This window comes from Garra rufa, chromosome 21, assembly GCF_049309525.1.
Source record: "Garra rufa chromosome 21, GarRuf1.0, whole genome shotgun sequence".
NCBI lineage: Eukaryota > Metazoa > Chordata > Actinopteri > Cypriniformes > Cyprinidae > Garra > Garra rufa.
Genome location: NC_133381.1, coordinates 4089374 through 4112278, shown reverse-complemented (window position 1 = coordinate 4112278; position 22905 = coordinate 4089374). Strand labels below are relative to the sequence as shown.

Below are 22905 nucleotides of genomic sequence, written 5' to 3'. Positions count from 1 at the left end.
TTGTTAGATGTTTTTAAAATAATAAGGTTGCTAAATAATGTCGAAAACAACTGTTATGAATTAGCTAAATTAAAATCAAATGCCATAAATAATATCGAATATAATATTTTTGAATTGCTTGAGGTTTTGAAGTAGCACAATATTGTGAAAATTATACACTGCAAAAAATGCTTTTCTTACTTAGATTTTTTGTCTTGTTTCCTGACAAAATATCTGAAAATTATTAAATCAAGATGGATTTTCTAGACGAGGAAACATTATTGTCTTGTTTTCAGAAAAAAACAAGCCAAAATTAAGTGATTTTTTTTTTGCTTAGAACAAGCTAAATAATCTGCCAATGGGGTAAGAAAAAAATGATTTCAAACAGAAAACAAGATTATTTTTCTTACCCCATTGGCAGATTATTTTGCTTGTTCTAAGCAAAAAATCACTTAATTTTGGCTTGTTTTTTCTGAAAACAAGACAATAATTTTTACTCGTCTAGAAAATCCTTCTTGATTTAAGAATTTTTAGATATTTTGGCTGGAAACAAGACAAAAAATCTAAGTAAGAAAAGCATTTTTTTGCAGTGTAATTGTTAACTAAACTAGAAGGTAAATATATAAAATCAAATATAATTTTAAGAATATAATATTAACCATAAACTGTTAATTGTTTACTTAAGTCAAATGCTAATGTCATATATAAAATAAAATACATTATTTTTGATGTTGTTAAGTCTCAAAATATTCTAAAAAGGTTTGAAACTGATTGAAAGCTGCAGGATTTGTGTGTTGTAAGTTTGCCAGGCCTAACGGTGTGTGTTTGTGTCCTGATCAGATGTGATCGAAGCGCTGTCCAACCCTATCAGATACGTCAACCTGATGGAGCAGAGATCCAAACAGCTGGCGGCGCTCACTTTAGAGGAAGGAGAAGAGGAGAAAGACACCAAAGAGGTACATGAGAAAACAAAGAGATCTCCAGAGCTGAGAGTCTTGATGTCTTGAAGTGTTGACCATCAGATAGCACTGGGATGACTTCACTAATTACTCCATCTCAACTCTAATCACATTACTCATTACTAATCAATTCATTTGCTTATAAATAAAGTCGTTGTAAAGAATTAGTACAGCAGCCTGTCACTGTGTACACTGGTGTGAAAGAGTGTTGGCCCCCTTCCTGATTTTTTATTTTTTTGCAGGTTTGTCACACTTTAATGGTTCAGATCATCAAACAAATTTAAATATTAATCAAAGCTAACGCAAGTAAACACAACATGCAGTTTTTAAATGAAGGTTTTTTTTATGAAGGGAATAAAATCCAAACCCACATGGCCCTGTGTGAAAAAGTGTTTGCCCCCCCTCTCGGTTATAACATAACTGTGGTTTATCAGTTTCTCTAGCCACAGCCAGGCCTGATTACTGCCACACCTGTTCACAATCAAGAAAATACTTAAATAGGACCTTCCTGACAAAGTGAAGTAGACCAAAAAAGATCCTCAAAAGCTACACATCATGTTGAGATCCAAAGAAATTCAGGAGCAAATGAGAAAGAAAATAATTGAGATCAGTCTGGAAAAGTTTATAAGGCCATTTCTAGAGCTTTGGGACTCCAGCGAACCACAGTGAGAGCCATTATCCACGAATGGCGAAAACATGGAACAGTGCTTAACCTTCCCAGGATTTGCCGGCCGACCAAAATCACCCCAAGAGCGCATCAACGACTCATCCAAAAGACCCCACAACAACATCTAAAGAACTGCAGGCCTCTCTTGCCTCAGTTAAGGTCAGTGTTCATGACTCCACCATAAGAAAGAGACTGGGCAAAAATGACCTTCATGGCAGAGCTCCAAGACGAAAACCGCTGCTGAGCAAAAAGAACATAAAGGCTCGTCTCAGTTTTGCCAGAACACATTTGATGATCCCCAAAACTTTTGGGAAAATACTCTGTGAACTGACAAGACAAAAGTTGAACTTTTTGGAAGGTGTGTGTCCCATTACATCTGGCGTAAAAGTAACACAGCATTTCAGAAAAAGAACATCATACCAACAATAAAATCTGGTGGTGGTAGTGTGATGGTCTGGGGCTGTTTTGCTGCTTCTGGTCCTGGAAGACTTGCTGTGATAAATGGAACCATGAATTCTGCTGTCTACCAAAAAATCCTGAAGGACAATGTCCGGCCATCTGTTTGTGACCTCAAGCTGAAGCGAATTGGGTTCTGCAGCAGGACAATGATCCAAAACACACCAGCAAATCCACCTCTGAGGCTGGAGAAAAACTAAATGAAGACTTTGGAGTGGCCTAGTCAAAGTCCTGACCTGAATCCTATTGAGATGCTGTGGCATGACCTTATAAATGCAGTTCATACTTGAAAACCCTCCATTGTGGCTGAATTACAACAATTCTGCTTAGATGAGTGGTCAAAAATGCTGCACAGCGCTGTAACAGACTCATTGCAAGTTATCGCAAACGCTTGATTGCAGTTGTTGCTGTTAAGGGTGGCCCAACCAGTTATGAAGTTTAGGGGGCAAACTCTTTTTCACACAGGGCCATGTGGGTTTGGATTTTGTTTTCCCTTCATGATAAACTTCATTCAAAAACTTTATGTTGTGTTTACTTGTGTTATCTTTGATTAATATTTAAATTAGTTTGATGATCTGACATTTTAAAGTGTGACAAACATGCAAAAATAAAAAATCAGGAAGGAGGCCAACACTTTTTCACACCGCTGTAGTAATGAAGGTTTTACTGATGAGGTTTGTTGTTTATCAGGCGGATCCTGGTGTTGAAAACCCTTCGGAGGTTAAAAGCGAACCCAAACCCGTCCCGGTTGAGAACGGACTGAGTCACACTCCCAGCGCCGCTCCTAAACCCGCTTCTCAGATCAGCACACAGCCGCAGTCCACAGGTCAGAGCTTCACACAGCTTACACAACATCAAATCATCTGATACTGGACTATAAAAACAGATTGTTTACTGTTCATCCAAATCTACTGTCCATAAGACTGGAGAGAAAACTGACGAGTATTATTGGATATGCATGAATCTTATCTGATCAGATCGTATCCCGTTATGATTCAGGCTCAACCAAACCAGCGGCGAAGACTGAAGATCTGATTCAGAGCGTCCTCACCGGTCAGCAACACATTAAATGGCTTTTTGTTAGCTTTTCAAGAGATCAAGTCTGAACTTTTGATTCAGTGATATCGAAAAATCATAGAACAAAATTTTACAGTTTGTTACATTTTCGTAATATTATTTAATTTTGTTAATAATAGATGTATAGAAAAAAATAGATAAACCATGACAACAAAGTTATTTAAAATAAAATAAAAATAAATTTAATACAAAATAATACGGAAATATAATGGATTTGTGTTTGTAAACAAAAAAAAAGAATAAAGAGCCTAAAACGAAAACAAATTATATTATATATTTTAAATAATTATATTATTATGTATTATATAAATAATAAAAAAATGCAAAAATATAAAATACAGAAATAGTGAATTTGTGTTTTTATAAACATTATATTATATTATTGATATATATATATATATATATATATATATATATATATATATATATATATATATATTAAGTGTGTATATATAATAAAATATAATTTTCTATAGACATTCAAACATGAAATCTAAATCATAAAAAATAAAAATCTAATAAAATGTGATAAGGTATTTTAAATAAAATTAGAATAAAAAGTAACATTATTATATTATATTATATTTATTATATTATATTATATTATATTATATTATAAGGATGTGTATATATAATAAATGTAATTTTCTATAGACATTAAATTATTATTTTTTTTAATTAGAATATGCTAAAATATAAAATAATACAGAAATTTTGTGATTTTGTGTTTTTATACACATAGTATACACATATTATATTATTGATATATTATATATATATATATATATATATATATATATATATATATATATATAATATTTATCTATATGTAGCCTATATATTAAGTCTGTATATAAAATAAATGTAATTTTCTATAGAAATTAAAAAATATAATACATGAAATGTAACAAGTTATTTGAAATAAAATTAGAATATACTAAAATATTAAATAATATAGTTAAATTTAAAAAAATTGTGTTTCTATACACATATACAGGGTAAAAAAGATAAAAAATGTTATTTGAAAAATAACATAATATATTATATTATATTTATATGATAAAATTATTGATATTAATAAAATAAAAAAAAATTAACTACATTTATATATTAAGAATGTGTGTATATATAATGTAATTTTCTGTAGACAAATGCAGAACAAAATCTAATAAACAAATGTATTTATTATTATTTTAAATATAATTAAATGTACTAAAATATAAAATCATAAAGAAATATAATGAATTATATTTATAAATACAATGAGTTTTTCTATGCACATAAAAAAAGAACAAAACAACATATAATATATTATGTTAGTATATTAGGTGTGTGCATATATGCATAACGAATGCATGTTTCTATAGACAAACATAAAACAAATTTAATGAACAAAGCATGACAGGTTATTTTAAATAAAATTAAAATATATTAAAATGCAAAAAAATCAGTCAAGTGTGCAATATAAATGATGTCTGTTTATCTTGAGAGAAGCTACATTTTGCTCATTTTATGTGAGAAATCAAAAAAGCACAGACAGCCACAGGTGATGTGTTTTATTAGGTAGCCGTTGAGTTTCAATCATTTTGAATGCACTATAAATTATTAAAACATTCCTGATGTACAGCTTTAGAAAATCAATTGACATGAGTTCCAGAAATCGTTCATAAAATGTGGAAGTGGTGATATTAATAAAACTATAAAAAGCCATTTTTACAGTCTATAAACCCTCTGTTTGTGATTGTGTCTCAGAGATGGAAGCACAAACCATCGAGGAGCTGAAACAGCAGAAGGGCTTTGTTCGAGAGCAGAGGCGACACTATAAAGAGATGAAGGACCTGGTGAAGAAACACCACAAGAAGACCACCGAGATGATCAAGGAGCACACGGCCAAATACAACGAGTTCCAGCACGACTACCTGCGCAAACGGGCCGTCCTGCTGAAATCTGCCAAACGAGACGGTAAGAAGAGGTAGGTAGACATCCGCCGGTCCGCTCACTGTTTTGGGAATTTGAGTGGAGAACGAGCGTCTCACGGATTGATGTGTTTTGTCAGGTGTTTGTCGTCCAGTCCTGAACACGGACCCTCGTTCTTCGAGCAGGAACTGGCCAATCTGGATCAGGACAGCGGACAGAAACTGTCTGAGCTCAAAGAACAGCAGCAGCAGCAGCTACTGAATCTACGACAGGAACAGTATTACAGCGAGAAATATCTAAAGAAGGAGCACATCAAACAGGTGAGATAAAGACACGATTCGAGTAAAGTAAAAAAACAAACAGTGTTGGGGAAAGTTACTTTTAAAAGTATTGCATTATAATATTGAGTTATCCTCTAAAAAAGTAACTAATTATGTTACTTAGTTACTTTTTAAGCAAAGTCATGCGTTACGTTACTTTTGCGTTACTTTTTAAATCTGGGCAGGGCTTGCTTGTTTGTTTTTAATATAAAAAGTTCTATTTTTGGCAAATGTTAAACCCTTTTTACAGCAAAAGCCTCAGGCTTAGAGAAAAGTAAATTGACGTCTGTACAGTAGACCGCAGAAGAAAAAAAGTCAACTCTTTAGCAGTAAAAAAGGAAAACAAATGTTAGATTATCTTGAGTCATTTTTGCTCATTAGTATGGATGAATTGGATCATCGAAGGTCGGCGGCAAAGACGTCGGTTAATAAAATGGGATTAAATACATAAAGGATATGTGACCCTGGACCACAAAACCAGTCTTAAGTCGCTGGGGTATATTTGTAGCAATAGCCAAAAATACATTGTATGGGTCAAAATTATTGATTTTTCTTTTATGCCAAAAATCATTAGGAAATGAAGTAAAGATCATGTTCCATGAAGACTTTTTGTAAAATTCCTACTGTAAACATATCAAAATGTAATTTTTGATTAGTAATATGCATTGTTAAGAACTTCATTTGGACAACTTTAAAGGTGATTTTCTCAGTATTTTGATTTATTTGCACCCTCAGATTCCAGATTTCAAATAGATGTATCTCAGCCAAATATTGCCCTATCCTAACAAACCATACATCAATAAAAAGCTTATTTATTGAGCTTTAACATGATGTATACATCTCAGTTTTGTAAAATTTAACCTTATGACTGGTTTTGTGGTCCAGGGTCACATATTTGTATTATTTAACATTTAATTATTGCAGGTTTGCGTTGAATTTCACTGTTTTTATTCATTTTGAAGAACACTGTATTTGTTTTGGTTAGTGAGTGAGATGAATTAATGCATGTTGACATTTATTCTAGAAGTAAAGTAACATCTTACTCCAGATTTCTCTCAATATTGGGACAGGAGAGCTTTTAATCAATAAATGAGGAGATAGTATCTGGTGTTACTTATTTGAAAAAGTAACGTCTTTTAAAATATTTTCTTTTCATTTAAAAAGTAATGCGTTACTCTACTAGTTACCTGGAAAAAGTAATATTATTACATAACTTGTGCTACTTGTAATGCGTTACCCCCCCAAGAATAATCCAAGCAAGTGTGCAATATTAAAGATGGCTATATCTAGAGAGAAGCTGTATTTTGTTTATTTCATGTGAGAAATCAGATCTAAATTCTTTAATGAATCCGTCTGTAGGTGATCGAGAAGCTGACCGCTATCGCTGAGGAAAGTCAGAGCAACCAAATGAAGAAAATCAAGGAGCTGTGTGAGAAGTGAGTCTGTTCTGAAGATCACGCGCTTCTTTAATATTTCATCGGGTCATGTAGAGTCACCCTCGCTGTCCTGTCTGTGTTTACAGAGAAAAGAAAGAGCTGAAAAAGAAAATGGACAAGAAGAGACAAGAGAAGATCAACGAAGCCAAATCCAAGGAGAAACACCTGACTGAAGAGTAAGACCTCATCTGATCATCAGACGCCATCTGTTTCCAACAGATGCTTATTATGTCTGTGATTGAACTGTAACATGTTTAACATTATTTACAGCAGGTTTTTTAGGTTTCATACAATTTTAGGTTTCATTCAGGTGACAGTGATGAGATTATGAAGGATATTTGGCCTCTAAATTACAATACAAAACAAATAATAGTCATATTAAAAGGCTATTTTACGTGTGTTGCGTGCAATACTATTATTAATATAATATTTCATTACAAATTTATTTTTTATATTTTTATACAAAAATTACTTTATCATATATTTTTGTTAATAATAAGTTACATTTTATGTAATGTTCAAATATTCTAATATACATATATATATATATATATATATATATATATTCATTAAATTTTTATGTTTTCATATTATTTTAGATTTTAATATACTTTAATTTGTTTTAGTTGTATCAAGACATTAACTTTATTTATTGCGTGCAATAATATTAATATATAATATTTTCCCTATCGCTCTCTCTCTATATGTAGATTTAGTTTTGCATTATTTTATAATTTATTGTTTTAATTTTATTTGAAATGACTTTTCATGATTTTATTTATACTATTATTTTCAGTATATTTGTATGAAATATAAATGTATTATACATTATTGTTAAAATAATATAATTAAAATGTCATTTTCTATATATATATATATATATATATATATATATATATATATATATAATTTCTTTACAAATGTATTTTTGTTATATTATTTTTATACAAAATATAAATTCATAATATATTCTTGTTAATAGTAATATTATTACTATTAAACTATTTCATTACAAATGTATATTTTAGTGTATTATTATACAAAATATACATTTATAATATATTATTGTTAATAATAAACACAATTAAATAAATAATGTTTATATATGTATATACATACAGCAAATAATGCAATAAATTAAACTATGGCATAAAATATATTAAAATATAAAATGTAATGAAATAAATAAATATAATTGTATTTTTTAATTACATTTTATATTTTAATTTATTTATTATGTATATAAAATAGATTTATTTTGTATATATGAACAGAAACATACATTTATTATATATTATTGTTATTTTCTTACAAAAACATTAATAAATTACACAATGTATATAATATGATATATTAATATAAAATAATCATCATCTAACTAATTGTGAACCTCTTTAGAGAGAAACAGAAAAAGGATTATTTTCAGGTTATGTTTTTATGAATGCTCTGGGAGGCAATTTAAAGATCAGAATGGGAAAGGTTTTTATGATTCTTTATAAAACTGTCCTCTAGATGGCAATAAAACTCAAGTTAAACGCCTCGCATGACATTATAACACTCTCTCTCTGTATTTCTGTCTGATTTTAGAGAAAAACTGGAGATCAACAGGACTTATGTGAACGAGGTGGTGCAGCACATCAAGAGGGTAAAACAGTTTCTCATCATCAAAATATAAACAATTATGAGCAAGTATGAATCTTCACATCACGCTGTTTGTCTTTTCTGTCACTAGCTGGAAGATGCTCAGATTAAAAGACATGAGAAGCTGGTGGAAACCCATAAGAGCATCCTGCAACAGATACTAGACGAGAAACCCAAGGTAAGAGTTGACTGTGTTTTACTGTAATGACCAATAAAATGCAGCACTGCACTGCAAAAAAAATGCTTTACTTACTTAGATTTTTTTGACTTGTTTCCAGCCAAAATATCTGAAAATTCTTAAATCAAGAAGGATTTTCTAGACGAGTAAAAATTATTTTCTTGTTTTCAGAAAAAACAATCCAAAATTAAGTGATTTTTTTGCTTAGAACCAGCAAAATAATCTGCCAATGGGGTAAGAAAAAAAAACTTTAAACAGAAACAGAAGATTATTTTTCTTACCCCATTGGCAGATTATTTAGCTTGTTTCAAGCAAAAAAAAAAAAAAAAAAAAAAAAAACTCTGGAAAACGCTTCTTGACATATTTTGGCTGGAAACAAGACAGAAAAATCTAGGTAAGAAAAGCATTTTTTTTTTTTTTTGCAGCGCTGGATCATTATTGTTAAGTTGGCTTGAGAAATCCACCACTGGATAACTGGCTAATCATGCTATAAACATACCAACATCATGCCAAAACATACTAACAACATGCTCAAGACATGCCAATCATGTTAGAAACATGCTAGTAACTTGCGATTAATGCCAGAAACATGTTAACAGCATGCTAGAAGCATACTAGAAAAGTGTTAATCATGCTAGAAACATGGTAACAACAAGCTAGTAACTTGCTAATAATGGTAGAAACATGTTAATCATGTTAGCAACTTGCTAACCATACTAGAAACATGTTAGAAACATGCTAATCATGGTAGAAACATGGTAGCAACATGCTAGTAACTGGCTAATAATGGTAGAAACATGTTAATCATGTTAGCAACTTGCTAACCATACTAGAAACATGTTAGAAACATGCTAATCATGGTAGAAACATGGTAACAACATGCTAGTAACTTGCTAATAATGGTAGAAACATGTTAATCATGTTAGCAACTTGCTAACCATACTAGAAACATGTTAGAAACATGCTAATCATGGTAGAAACATGGTAACAACATGCTAGTAACTTGCTAATAATGGTAGAAACATGTTAATCATGTTAGCAACTTGCTAACCATACTAGAAACATGTTAGAAACATGCTAGAAACATGCTAATCATGGTAGAAACATGGTAACAACATGCTAGTAACTTGCTAATAATGGTAGAAACATGTTAATCATGTTAGCAACTTGCTAACCATACTAGAAACATGTTAGAAACATGCTAATCATGGTAGAAACATGGTAACAACATGCTAGTAACTTGCTAATAATGGTAGAAACATGTTAATCATGTTAGCAACTTGTTAACCATACTAGAAACATGTTAGAAACATGCTAATCATGGTAGAAACATGGTAACAACATGCCAGTAACTTGCTAATAATGTTAGAAACATGTTAATCATGTTAGCAACACACTAGTGACATCGTGTTAGCAACTTGCTAATCATACTAGAAACATGTTAGAAACATGCTAATCATGGTAGAAACATGTTAACAATATGCTAGTAACTTGTTAATAATGTTAGAAACATGTTAATCATGTTAGCAACACACTAGTGACATCGTGTTAGCAACTTGCTTATCATACTAGAAACATGTTAGAAACATGTTAATCATGTTAGAAAAATGCTAACAATATGCTAGTCACTTGTTAATCATGTTAGAAACATGCTGAGCATGCTAAACATGCTAACATTATGCTCAAGAAATTCTAATCATGTTAAAAACATGCTAGCAACTTGCTATTAATGCTAGAAACATGTTAACAGCATGCTAGAAACATACAAATGTGCCAATCATGCTAGAAACATTGTAACAACATGCTAGAAATGTGCTAATCATGCTAGAAACATGCTAATAATGCCAAACATGCTAACAACATGCTCAAGCAATTCTATTAATGTTAGAAACATGCTTGAAACATGTTAATCATGGTAGAAACATGTTAACAACGTGCTAGTAACTTGCTATTAATGCTAGAAACATGTTAACAGCATTCTAGAAACATGTTAGAAATGTGCTAATCATGCTAGAAACATGGTAACAGCATGCTAGTAACTTGCTAATAATGATAGAAACATGTTAATCGTGTTAGCAACACACTAGTGACATGGTAATCATGTTAGCAACTTGCTAACCATACTAGAAACATGTTAGAAACATGCTAATTATGCTAGAAACATGGTAACAACATGCTAGTAACTTGCTAATAATGGTAGAAACATGTTAATCGTGTTAGCAACACACTAGTGACATGGTAATCATGTTAGCAACTTGCTAACCATACTAGAAACATGTTAGAAACATGCTAATCATGCTAGAAACATGGTAACAACATGCTAGTAACTTGCTAATAATGTTAGAAACATGTTAATCGTGTTAGCAACACACTAGTGACATGGTAATCATGTTAGCAACTTGCTAACCATACTAGAAACATGTTAGAAACATGCTAATCATGCTAGAAACATGGTAACAACATGCTAGTAACTTGCTAATAATGGTAGAAACATGTTAATCTTGTTAGCAACACACTAGTGACATGGTAATCATGTTAGCAACTTGCTAACCATACTAGAAACATGTTAGAAACATGCTAATTATGCTAGAAACATGGTAACAGCATGCTAGTAACTTGCTAATAATGGTAGAAACATGTTAATCGTGTTACCAACACACTAGTGACATGGTAATCATGTTAGCAACTTGCTAACCATACTAGAAACATGTTAGAAACATGCTAATTATGCTAGAAACATGGTAACAACATGCTAGTAACTTGCTAATAATGGTAGAAACATGTTAATCATGTTAGCAACTTGCTAACCATACTAGAAACATGTTAGAAACATGCTAATCATGCTAGAAACATGGTAACAACATGCTAGTAACTTGCTAATAATGGTAGAAACATGTTAATCATGTTAGCAACATGCTAACCATACTAGAAACATGTTAGAAACATGCTAATCATGCTAGAAACATGGTAACAACATGCTAGTAACTTGCTAATAAAATATATCAGTGCCTTTGTGTCTCAAGATGCACACCTATGATGTTTTTAAGGCATGTGTATAAAAATCACTTAAATGCCTAATCCTAGCTTAAACTAAAGTTTCTGGTCAGGCTTCCTCAAGCAAACTTCAATGTTTGTTTCAACAATCTTTGTTACCTATTTATCACTGCTGGTGTTATATGAGCAGAACTATTTATGAGCTTTCTAGGAAGTTTGACAGATGAGATTGAGTTCGTTGCATCATGATACTGTAAATCAATACGTGTTTCACAACATCATCATTGATTTGCTGCAGCTGTCATTCACCAGCATGCTTTCTAACTCTAACCCTGTAAAACCTGACATGGAAATGATAGTCTAGTTTATTGAACCTGCATACGTTTTTGAGTATCATGTATAAACAATAAGGCTTTTTATGGCTTTCTATGTAAAAACAGCTTACATGTACTCAAAGGATCAAACTGAGCAAAAATATGCAGTTTGGTGCAGATGCTGATATTAATATGATCAAAAAGGGATACAATTCTGAGGGGTTTAATGCAAATCAATGAGATCTTTATAACAGTAGAGCAGATATTTACATAAAGTGATTAAAATATCAGTGGGCACTCTGATCTCCAATAATATGTCTTAGTAAGATCCAAACATATAATGCAATGCAGTCGAAAGATGATTGAGAACAAATAAACATTCCTCAAAATATCCTGATGATTTGAGACTACCGAATGATTCATGGAGAATCAAGTAAAGCCAAGCCGCTTCAGTCCAGTAAGTGTTTAACTGAAAATATTACTCAAGTTATTCCCTTGTTTAGTTGAGAAAAATCAGTATAATGAAAATTCGCTCATCATTGAAAGTCCTGTTAAGACCTTCTGCAGGTTTATAACAACATAAATGCTGACAGGCTGTTCATTCAGGGCTTTAAATATTAAAGATTTAACGCTTTAAATATTTCATAAGCTGGCAGGAGTGTTTAAATATCTCAGATGTGAAGCTTCTGCTCTCCTGGAGAATTTCACTGTGATCACCTGGCACATTTTTAGTCTCAGTCCTAATACAATAACATTGGCAATGTATTTTCACTGGCAGCTCATGTGAAAACTACCAAATGCTCTTTTTTGATTGGCCCATGAGCTGTCACTCACTTTAGAACTGACCAATCACTGCACAAAGTCAAGACTCCTTTCAAATTCAGTGTTTTTTTGTGCATAACTGGAATCTCTACAATGATGTTGATTTGTAATTCCTGAGCTCTGCCGTTCTGAACGGCCTGGATCTGCTGCAGCATTAGTGGATATGGATCTGTATCTGTCAATAGTGTCACATTAGTGTACGGCCCGATCATGCCATCGACTCAAGAGGGTCTCCTGCGGTCAGACAGACACACATTCACCCACTGAACCACATCACATTTGCTTTGATGCACGTTCATGTATTATACACGATTAAATTATGTTTATATTTATCAAATTCATTTTTTTTTTCATGATTATTTCACCCCTTCTCTAACTCTTGCTGTTATTTGCTTTTTTACTTAAAGTCCTCTAATAATGCTTGTGAAGGTTTTTGTTCTGAATTTATTTTAAAATATATATTTTATTTATTTAAAATTTATGATAAATTTGTTTATTATTATTATTATTATTATTATTTAAAATATATTAATATAATAATAATAATAATAATTACAGCTATTTGCTTTTTTTCATAGACTTTTGCTAATTTTATTACTTATTTTCCTTTGAAGTTCTCTAATAATTTTAGTCGATTTTTTTTTTCAACAAATTTATAAAAAAATTATGACATTTATTTTACATTTGTAATAAATTTAAATGTATTATTTAATTATATATAAATGTATCAATTTTTTATCTCTTACACTTAAAATTAAACAGGCATTTATTTGCTATTTCTGACTTTTATTATATATTTTACTTTTTTCCCTTTAATAGTGTTTGCATAGGTTTTTGCACTGAATTTATTTTTTTCCATTACAATAAATTTATTTTAAATTTATGAAAAATATGTTTATTGAGTTACATTTAAATGTATTATTTATTTATTTAAACAAACAGATTATTTGGGGGTTTTTATATGAAATTTCAAGTCCTCTAGTAATGTTATTTAAGTTTTTTTTTTGCATCAAATTTATTTTAAATTGATAAAAAATTTAAATATTTTATATAATTTTGTATAAATGTGTCCTTTTTTCCGGGACCATTTCTCTGATTCTTAGAGTTAAACAGGCTGTTATTAGCTTTTTATAGACTTTTCCCATATTTATTATTTACCTATGGTCAGTTTTTCCTTCCCTTGCAATCCCGTAATAAGGTTATTCAAGTTTTTTTGCACCAAAAACAGTCAAATTAGTTTTTTTAGGATGATTTTCCAACCTCTCTCAGACTCTATAAGCTTTTTTCATAGACTTTTCTACATTTTATAATTATTTATGTATGTCTTATTGTTAGTTAACTTTCATATTACCTCATTGTGTGTAGACAAATAAAGTTTCTAAACAAATAATAGCTTTCACCAATGTGTAAATGTGGCAGTAAGAGTTAAATATGTCAAAAATGAGTTTGAAATGTATCCATTTTTGGATACATTTTCTTTGGATACAATTTGGAAACAAAACTTACATTTGGATTCATTTAGATACAATTTGGATATAATAAATACATTTGGATACACTTTTGGATACAATACATGTATTTGGAAACAACTTTTGAAATGAAACATTTTTGCAGTTTGGTTTCAATAAATGCTCATTTTGGACATGGAAGAAGTTTTGTTTTCATAACAAGAAGAAAAAAAGAAAGGATTTTGAACTTGAATATTCTGACCTGTGTTTGCAGCTCCAGAACGACCTGGATCAGGAATACCAGGATAAATTCCGGCGGCTTCCACTGGAGATCCAGGAGTTTGTGCACGAAAGCACCAAAAGAAAGACTGAGGACGGAGAGCAGGAGGTTCTTCCCTCTTCCTCCTCCACGCTGGAGAAACTCATGCAGAAGGGCGCACAGTCTGAAGACGACACAGAGGAGGAGAAGAAAGACTGATGTCACAAACCTTCAGGATCTCTTCCCACTTCACTTTACGTTCCTTTATTTACATACTAGACATTTATAAGGCTTGTGTTTACTCCAGCAGATGGAGAAGAATTTGTGGAGCTGAGCCATGCAGCGTCAAATCAGAAAAAATGGCTTCATGTCACGCTGGGAGTTTCAATTTGTTTTTAGTTTTTTTGTTTTCTACTTGACTGGATACACGACATGATTTAAATCTGAATTATTTCTAGTGTTCTGTTGATGTGCTTCTCATTATAATGAGTAAAAAGTGTTTCGATGGAAGAGAACGCAGGTCATAATACTGCATAGAGATGCTGTAGCCATCAGTTATCTTAAATGGATGAATCTCACAAAAAAATTCTGGTCAATTCAACCCAAAACTACAATCTGGCTCTTATTTCACCTCCGAAATATATTTCAGGGCCATATGTATAAGATATATATATATGTTTTTATTTTATTTTATTTTATTTATTTTCAACTCAAAATTATATTTTGCTTTAAGAAAAAATGGTGTGTAATGAAAGTAAATAAGAAAAAAAAGTAAAATATGTAACATTTTTTCATATTAATTAACAAAATTTTTAACCCCTCAAATAATGTCTTTTTATTATGTCCTTTTATTATTTTTTTAAATAGTTTCTTTATGGATTTTGGGAAATTTATTAGACTTTTCCACATTTATTATTTATTTATGTTTGGCAATCTGGGTCATATTTCACCTCAAAATTATATTTTGCTTTAAGAAAAAAAATAATAATTTAAATTGTACTTAACACTTATTTCTCCCTCAAAATAGGTAGTTTATTTTATTTTATATTATTTTATTTTATTTTATTATTATTATTTTTTTTGATGATCATTTGGAATTTAAGTCTTATAATTTTCTCTTTTTTGCACCAAAATGGTCAAATTATATTTACATTTATCAAATCAATTTTTGCAGGACCATTTTCACACTCTAATAGTTTATTTCTACTTTTCCACATTTATTATTTATTTATGTTTCATATTTATTTACATAAACCGTAAGAGTCTGATAGAGTCTGAAAAAATTAATTTAGTAAATGTAAATATAATTTGACCACTTTTGGTGCACAAAAAAAAAAAAAAAAAAAAAAAAATATATATATATATATATATATATATATATATATATAGGACCTAATTTCCCCAAAATCAATAAAAAAGCTAAAACCTATTTTGCTGAATAAAAAGACATATTTAAGGGGGCTGTAAAAAAAAAATTAGCCAAAATTAATCAATAATAAATATATTGTGACCATTTTGGTGCAAAATAAATAAAATAAAAAAGAAATTACCTATTTTGGTGGGGGGGAATAAGTATTAAGTACAATTTTTTTTTTAACCTTTTTTCTTGAAGCAGAATATAATTTTGAGGTGAATATATATAAAAAAATACATAATAAATATATATAATATAATGCATTTTAAATATTATAATCCTTTTTTGGGGGGTTGAATTCTGGCCAGGCTTTGTGAGATACACTCATCCGGATGTGAGCGTTTCAGAACGGTTCCTGGTTTATTTGCACTGAATCGGATGATGACTCTTTGATTCATCTTCTTGCTGCTGTTGGTTTGGTTTGATTGCGAGTGCTGTGAAAACAACAGAATTTTCCACCGGTCCTGATGTACATTAGAAACAGACTGGTCTGGAGGTGCTGAACCCCTGTCCCACACTGACCTGGAGCAGTTTCAGGGATGCATGCTTACAGTCAGCCGGCCGTTTGTGCTTCTACACATTGTAAATGTCAGCAATATAGCTTGTGTTGTAATGTGATGAACTATTATCAATTCGTGAAAATGTGTTTCAACTTATAAAGCTTTATTTATTTTCAAACCCATGAACAGACAGCGTTAGGTTGTTCGAAAAAAATCGAATTGCATATAGTGATTTATTTGCTGTATTAAGGGACCATTTTAACTCCTCCCGCTTTCTGTTTAGGAGGTTTAATGAAACTGTTCGAATGCTTTCTTTTCTTACTACAGTCAGAATTTTCCAGTTAGCAACAATACGTCACTTTAATGACGGACTGAATCTCAACAAAACATGTCCAGCTCACATTTCATCCCGAAAATTGATGACAGTGTAATAGTTTTCCCTCAAATTCCAGTTATCACCATGTATATACAGTATTTTATCAGAATAAATTGAACAACATCACGATGCATACCTTATTTATTTTTATTTGCATTACAGTAATAAAGATCTTGAGGCACAGTCTGCTAAATTGTCATTAAAATGTTACAAAAAAAACATGATGATCTTGAAATGGGCTTTATTGTCTTTATGCAAGATATAATATCTTATTTCTGGTTTTGGGAAAAATGTGACCTGAACATGTCATTGATAGGTTTTGTGTGTGGAAGTTTGTTTCTACCATGGAACAGAAAAGATAATTGCATTTTTTTCTTACAATTCTGAAAACTTCTGAAAGAATTGTGAGATATGACATGATGTGAGATATAAACTGTAAAAATTGTAAGTCAAAATTATGAGATATAAAATTAGAATCTGACTATTTCTTAAGTTTACATCATGCAATTCAGTTTTCTTCCCTCAGAAAGAGTTTTAATCTTGGAATTCAAATTTTTATCTTAGAATCTTGAGTTTATATCTTGGAATTCCGAGTTTAGATTTTGGAATTCTAATTTTAATTTTGGAATTCTGAGTTTAGATGTCAGAATTCAAATTTTTGATTTAGAATTTTGAGTTTAGATCGGATTTCTGAATTTATACTTTGGAATTCAAATTTTTTTAGCTTGGAATTTTGAGGTCAAATCGCATTTTTGAGTTCATAGTTCTGAATTCTTATTTTTTTTAGCTTGGAATTCTAGTATATTCTGTGAATTTTGAGTTTGTGTCTTGCATTTCTGAGTTATTTCGGAATTAAACATTTTTACCTCGGAATTCTGAGTTTGTATTTTGAAATTCAATTTTTCATCTCAGAATTCTCAGTTTATATCTCGTAATTCTAATTTTTATCTTGGAATTTTGAGTTTATTTCTTGGATTTCTGAGTTTATATTTCGGAATTCAATTTTTCTATCTCGGAATTCAATTTTTTCTTGGAATTTTACTTTTAGATCTCACATTTCTGAATGTATATTTCGAAATTCTGTTTTTTTTGTTTTTTTTTTATCCCGGAATTCTCAGTTTATATCTTGCATTTCTGAGTTTTTATCTCAAAATTCTAATTTTACATCTCGGAATTCTAAGTTTATATCTTGAGTTTTTAATCTCAGTTTATATCACAATTTTGAGTTTATGTCTCAGAAATCTGAGAAAAAGTCAGTTTCGGAATACAGAAAAAGTTTTTTTTTTTTTATCCTGTGGTGTAAACAAACTTCCATATCTGTGAGATTCACCTCAGTCATGAATACAATTAGTAACGCAGATGAAGGCAAAAAATAAAAAAACTAAGAAAAAATGGATATGCACTTTGGATGTGCCGGGGTATTATCATGTTATTATGCAATCTTTCTACATAAGTCAGAAAGCATGTGATACTTCCTTTTGAAAACTTTCTGTTTTTTGGATGTAGGATATGTTTAAGGATTTTTATGCCAAGTGGAATTTGATTATTAATTCTTTTCTACTTTAAACCATACATCTATAATTAGGGATTTCATTCAGCACTTTGATTAGCTGTTATTTCTATTTGCTACTGCTAGATTTTAAGTTAACAATTTTTACTTTTTTAATCTTAATAATCGACTCCGGTTAGGTTATGTATTTAAGTTTGGACCAAGGAAGACGTTTGACGTTCATTTTCTGTATATTTGCAAGGTTTTGATATTTATGCTCAATGTCTAACTAAAAAAAAGTGCCAAGATATGTTTCTTTTCATTTTCTTTTCAATGCATGTGACAGATTGGAGTAGAAAATCATCATAAAACACAAATGTCGAAACCTTGCATAATATCTGCTCATTCTGTTTACTGACTAAACTATTAGTTTCATCATTTAAGTGGAGCCATTCGGAAGCATTTTTGTCCTCGAATTTTGAGTTTTATCTGAGATTTCTGAGTTTAGATCTCAGAATTCCAAGTTTATATTTTGGAATTCAGTTTTTCTTTTTTATCTTGGAATTTTGAGTATATATCTTGCATTTTTGAGTTTATAGTTCTGAATTCTAATTTTAATCTTGGAATTCTGAGTATATCTCGGAATTCAAATTTTTATCTTGCAAATTTGAGTTTATGTCTTGAGTTTATATTTCGGAATTCAGTTTTTCATCTCAGATTTCTGAACTTATCTTGGAATTTAAATTTTTTATTTTGGAATTCAAATTTTTATCTCGGAATTCTTAGTTTATATCGCATAATTCTAACTTTATCTTGGAATTTTGAGTTTATGTCTCAGATTTCTGAGTTTATATTTCAGAATTCAAACTATTATCTCGGAATTAAAAAAAAATTCCTTTGAATTTTGTGCTTATATCTCGCATTTCTGAGTATTAAGGAATTCAAATTTTTATCTTGGAATTTTGAGTTTATATCTCAGATTTCTGAGCTTGTATCTCGGAATTCTAATTTTTTATTTTGGAATTCTGAGTTTATATTTCGGAATTCAAATTTTTATCTCGGAATTCTGAGTTTATGTCTCAATTCTAATTTTATCTTGGAATTTTGAGTTTATGTCTCGGATTTCTGAGTTTATATTTCGGAATTCAAACTTTTATCTCGGAATTTTTAAAAAAATCCTTTGAATTTTATGTTTATATCTCGCATTTCTGAGTTTATATTAAGGAATTAAAATTTTTATCTTGGAATTTTGAGTTTATATCTCAGATTTCTGAGCTTGTATCTCGGAATTCAAATTTTTTATTTTGGAATTCTGAGTTTATATTTTGAAATTAAAATTGTTATCTTGGAATTCTGAGTTTATGTTTTGAAATTCAAATTTTATCTTGGAATTCTGAGTTTATGTCTCGGATTTCTGAGTTTATATTTCGGAATTAAAATTTTTAATCTTGAAATTAGGAGTATATCTCAGAGTTTATGCCTTTTGAGTTTATATTTCGGAATTACATTTTTTTAATCTCGGATTTCTGAGTTTATATCTCGGAATTCAATTTTTTATTTTTTATTTGGAATTCTGAGTTTATATTTCGGAATTCAAATTTCTATCTCGGAATTCTGTGTTTATATCTCATAATTCTAATTTTATTTTGGAATTTTGAGTTTATGTCTCGGATTTCTGAGTTTATATTTCGGAATTCAAACTTCTCAGAATCTCAGAATTAAAAAAAAATCCTTTGAATTTTATGTTTATATCTCACATTTCTGCGTTTATATTTTGGAATTCTAATCTTTAATCTTGAAATTCGGAGTATATCTCGGAATTCAAATTTTTATCTTGGAATTTTGAGTTTATATCTCAGATTTCTGAGTTTATAGTCCTAGATTAAAATTTTTATCTTGCAATTCTGAGTATATCTCGGAATTAATTTTTTTGTCTTGGAATTTTGAGTTTGTATCTCGGATAAAAAATAATTCAACAAAAAAAGTGCCAAGATAAGTTACTTTTCATTTTATTTTCAATGCATGTGAGTAGAAAACCATCAATAAAACACAAATGTTGAAATGTTACTGACTAAACTATTAGTTTTATCATTTAAGTGGCGTCATTGGGAAGCAGCTGCAGAAAGTTGATCATTTACTGTTTATTTCCCCATAATTACTAGTTTACATGTAAAACGAATCCTGTATATTCACTTTTTCAGTATTGTAGTGACTTTTTACACCACAATTCCGTGCCATCATTTCCTTTCGACCAAAATCTTTTTGCAATGTAAGATTACTTGAATTACTTTTCTGACTCTGATTACTTTCGATCGTTTTGAAGTGAAGTCCTGTGCCTTTGAATGTTGAATCTATGTTAGATGTGGAATGTAAAAAGTGTTGATGAATAGAGCTCATTTTTGTATAAACCGTAAGCGCACTTTTAAGATATTTATACTACTACAGAATTAGGTAGATATGACGTGTCCGAATATGTATGCTACTGAATGCCACTTTATTATTTTTGACCTTTGACAGAAAAGATCCCGATTTGACATTTAAAGACATTTGATTTGGTCCACTTCTATTGGTAGTATCACAAATATCATGATCTTTGGAAGACAAATATTGTTGAATGTAAGTTGTGCTCGTGTTGTGCATTGGTTTTAATAAAATTGTTCTTGTGAAAGCTGGGCTTTGAACTACATATTCATTATTTAGTGTGAAATAAAAAGTATGAGCTTTTCAGATGTATTTTACAGTAGATACTATATATAACCCTTGACAGATTAATACTTAATAAATCAAGCATATTAAACTTTAAGGACACTTCTAACTGCTCGGTTTAATTATTTAAATGCTCTTTTCAGATTCATAAGGCGTCTATTATTTTCCCTTTGAAGAATTTTATTGATCAAACCAAATCAAAACACAGAAGACTGTAGGTAAGCATAAAAAATATGGTTATTTGATATAACATTACTTCTGTTTATAAATATAAGTTCTTATTTATTGCTGGTTTTAGGGTAAAATATGACCTAAACATGCCATTGATAGATTTTTTTAATGTTTTTTGTTTTTGTTTTGTTTTTTCCCACGGAATTAATAAAAATGTTTTAATTGTGACTTTATATTTTGGAATTCAGAATTTTTATCTCTGAATTCTGAGTTTATATCTCACAATTTTGAGGTTATATCTCAAAATTCTGATTTTTATCTTGGAATTTTGAGGTTTATTAATTTTTCCTAGAATTGTGAGAAAAATTCAAAATGTGACCTTTTTTAATTTAGTAAATAAAATAAAATATTGTGACTTTTTATCTTGCAATTCAGATTTTTTTTTTTTTATCTTGGAATTTAAATTTTTATCTTAGAAATTTTAGGTTAATATCTCACATTTTTATATTTTTATATATTTATATTTCGGAATTGTTTTTATCTCGGAATTCTATTTTTTTTTTTTATCTTACAATTCATTTTTTTCACGGAATTAAAAAATGTTTTAATTGTGACTTTAATTGTGAGTTTTTATCTCTGAATTTTAAGGTTATATCTCATTTTGAGTTTTATTATTATTATTTTTTTCGTCACAGCGACCTTTTTTAATTGAGTAAATAAAAAAAAATTAATAGTGACTTTTTCTCCTGTACATCAGATTTTTTTTAGTTTTAATCTTGGAATTCCTATTTTTATCTTGGAATTTTTAATTAATATCTTACATTTCTGAATTTTAGTTTTTATCTCAGAATTCTTATTTTTACTTTTGAATTTTGAGTTTATATCATGCAATTCTGCGTTTATCTCGCAATTCTGACTTTTTTTTCAGAATTAAGAGTGTTGCATCTCAAAATTCAGTTTTTTTTCCCCCACCATGGAATAAAACAGTGTTATAATTGTGACTTTTTATCTTGGAATTTTAAATTTTATATCATAGTTCTAAGTTTATGTCAATTCAGATTTTTTTTTCTTAGAATGGGAGAAAAATTCTAAAGTTTGATATTAAAAGTCACAGCAACCTATTTTAATTTAGTAAAAAAAAAAAAAAAAAAAAAAAAAAAGTTTTAATTCTTACTTTATATACTTTATATCTTGGAATTCTACATTTTTTTATTCCCAAATTCTGAGTTTGTGTCTCACAAATTTGAGTTTATATCTCAGAATTTACAGATTTATCTTGGAATTTTGAATAAATCATAGTTCTAAGTGATTAGACTCATTTTTTTTTTTTATTCAAAATTTTGATGTTGAATTTTTTATTTTTTTAGTTTATATTTCAGGGATTCTTATTTTTATTTTGGAATTTTGAGTTTATATAGCCTATTGCATTTCTGTTTTTTCGAGTTTATATCCCAAACCCAATTAAAACACTGCAGACAGTTGGTAAGGATCATAAAAGATAATTGTCTGATATAACACTGCTTCAGTTTAATGGCAATTTGGAAAAAAAATAAATAATACAACAAAATGATATGCTAACTGGACGTTTGCTACAGTAAGTCTATGTGTAGCATTTATTAATAATATTAACACAGTTTCTGATACATAAGTAACATAAGAAATTGTATGAAGGATAAGTGAAGAATCAGACTGAAATCTTGTTCAGAATCATTTGTCAATATTCACGATTTGAAACAGTACACTTGCATTAGCATTTAGCATTCAGTAGGCTATGTTTTGATC

General features: G+C 29.8%; 1 protein-coding gene across 1 annotated transcript in view; it reads left to right on the top strand.

Annotated features, from left to right (window-relative positions):
* plcb1 (phospholipase C beta 1) overlaps positions 1-15365 on the top strand; it is a 79653-nt gene extending 64288 nt beyond the window's left edge. The window contains exons 14-23 of the mRNA XM_073827514.1: positions 820-935; positions 2752-2887; positions 3061-3114; positions 4891-5110; positions 5195-5375; positions 6735-6811; positions 6898-6987; positions 8399-8456; positions 8544-8630; positions 14483-15365. Coding sequence (XP_073683615.1) covers positions 820-935; positions 2752-2887; positions 3061-3114; positions 4891-5110; positions 5195-5375; positions 6735-6811; positions 6898-6987; positions 8399-8456; positions 8544-8630; positions 14483-14686 — 1223 coding nt within the window. The 3' untranslated portion in view covers positions 14687-15365. The remainder of the gene's footprint in view (positions 1-819; positions 936-2751; positions 2888-3060; positions 3115-4890; positions 5111-5194; positions 5376-6734; positions 6812-6897; positions 6988-8398; positions 8457-8543; positions 8631-14482) is intronic.
* The last annotated feature ends 7540 nt before the right edge of the window (positions 15366-22905 follow it).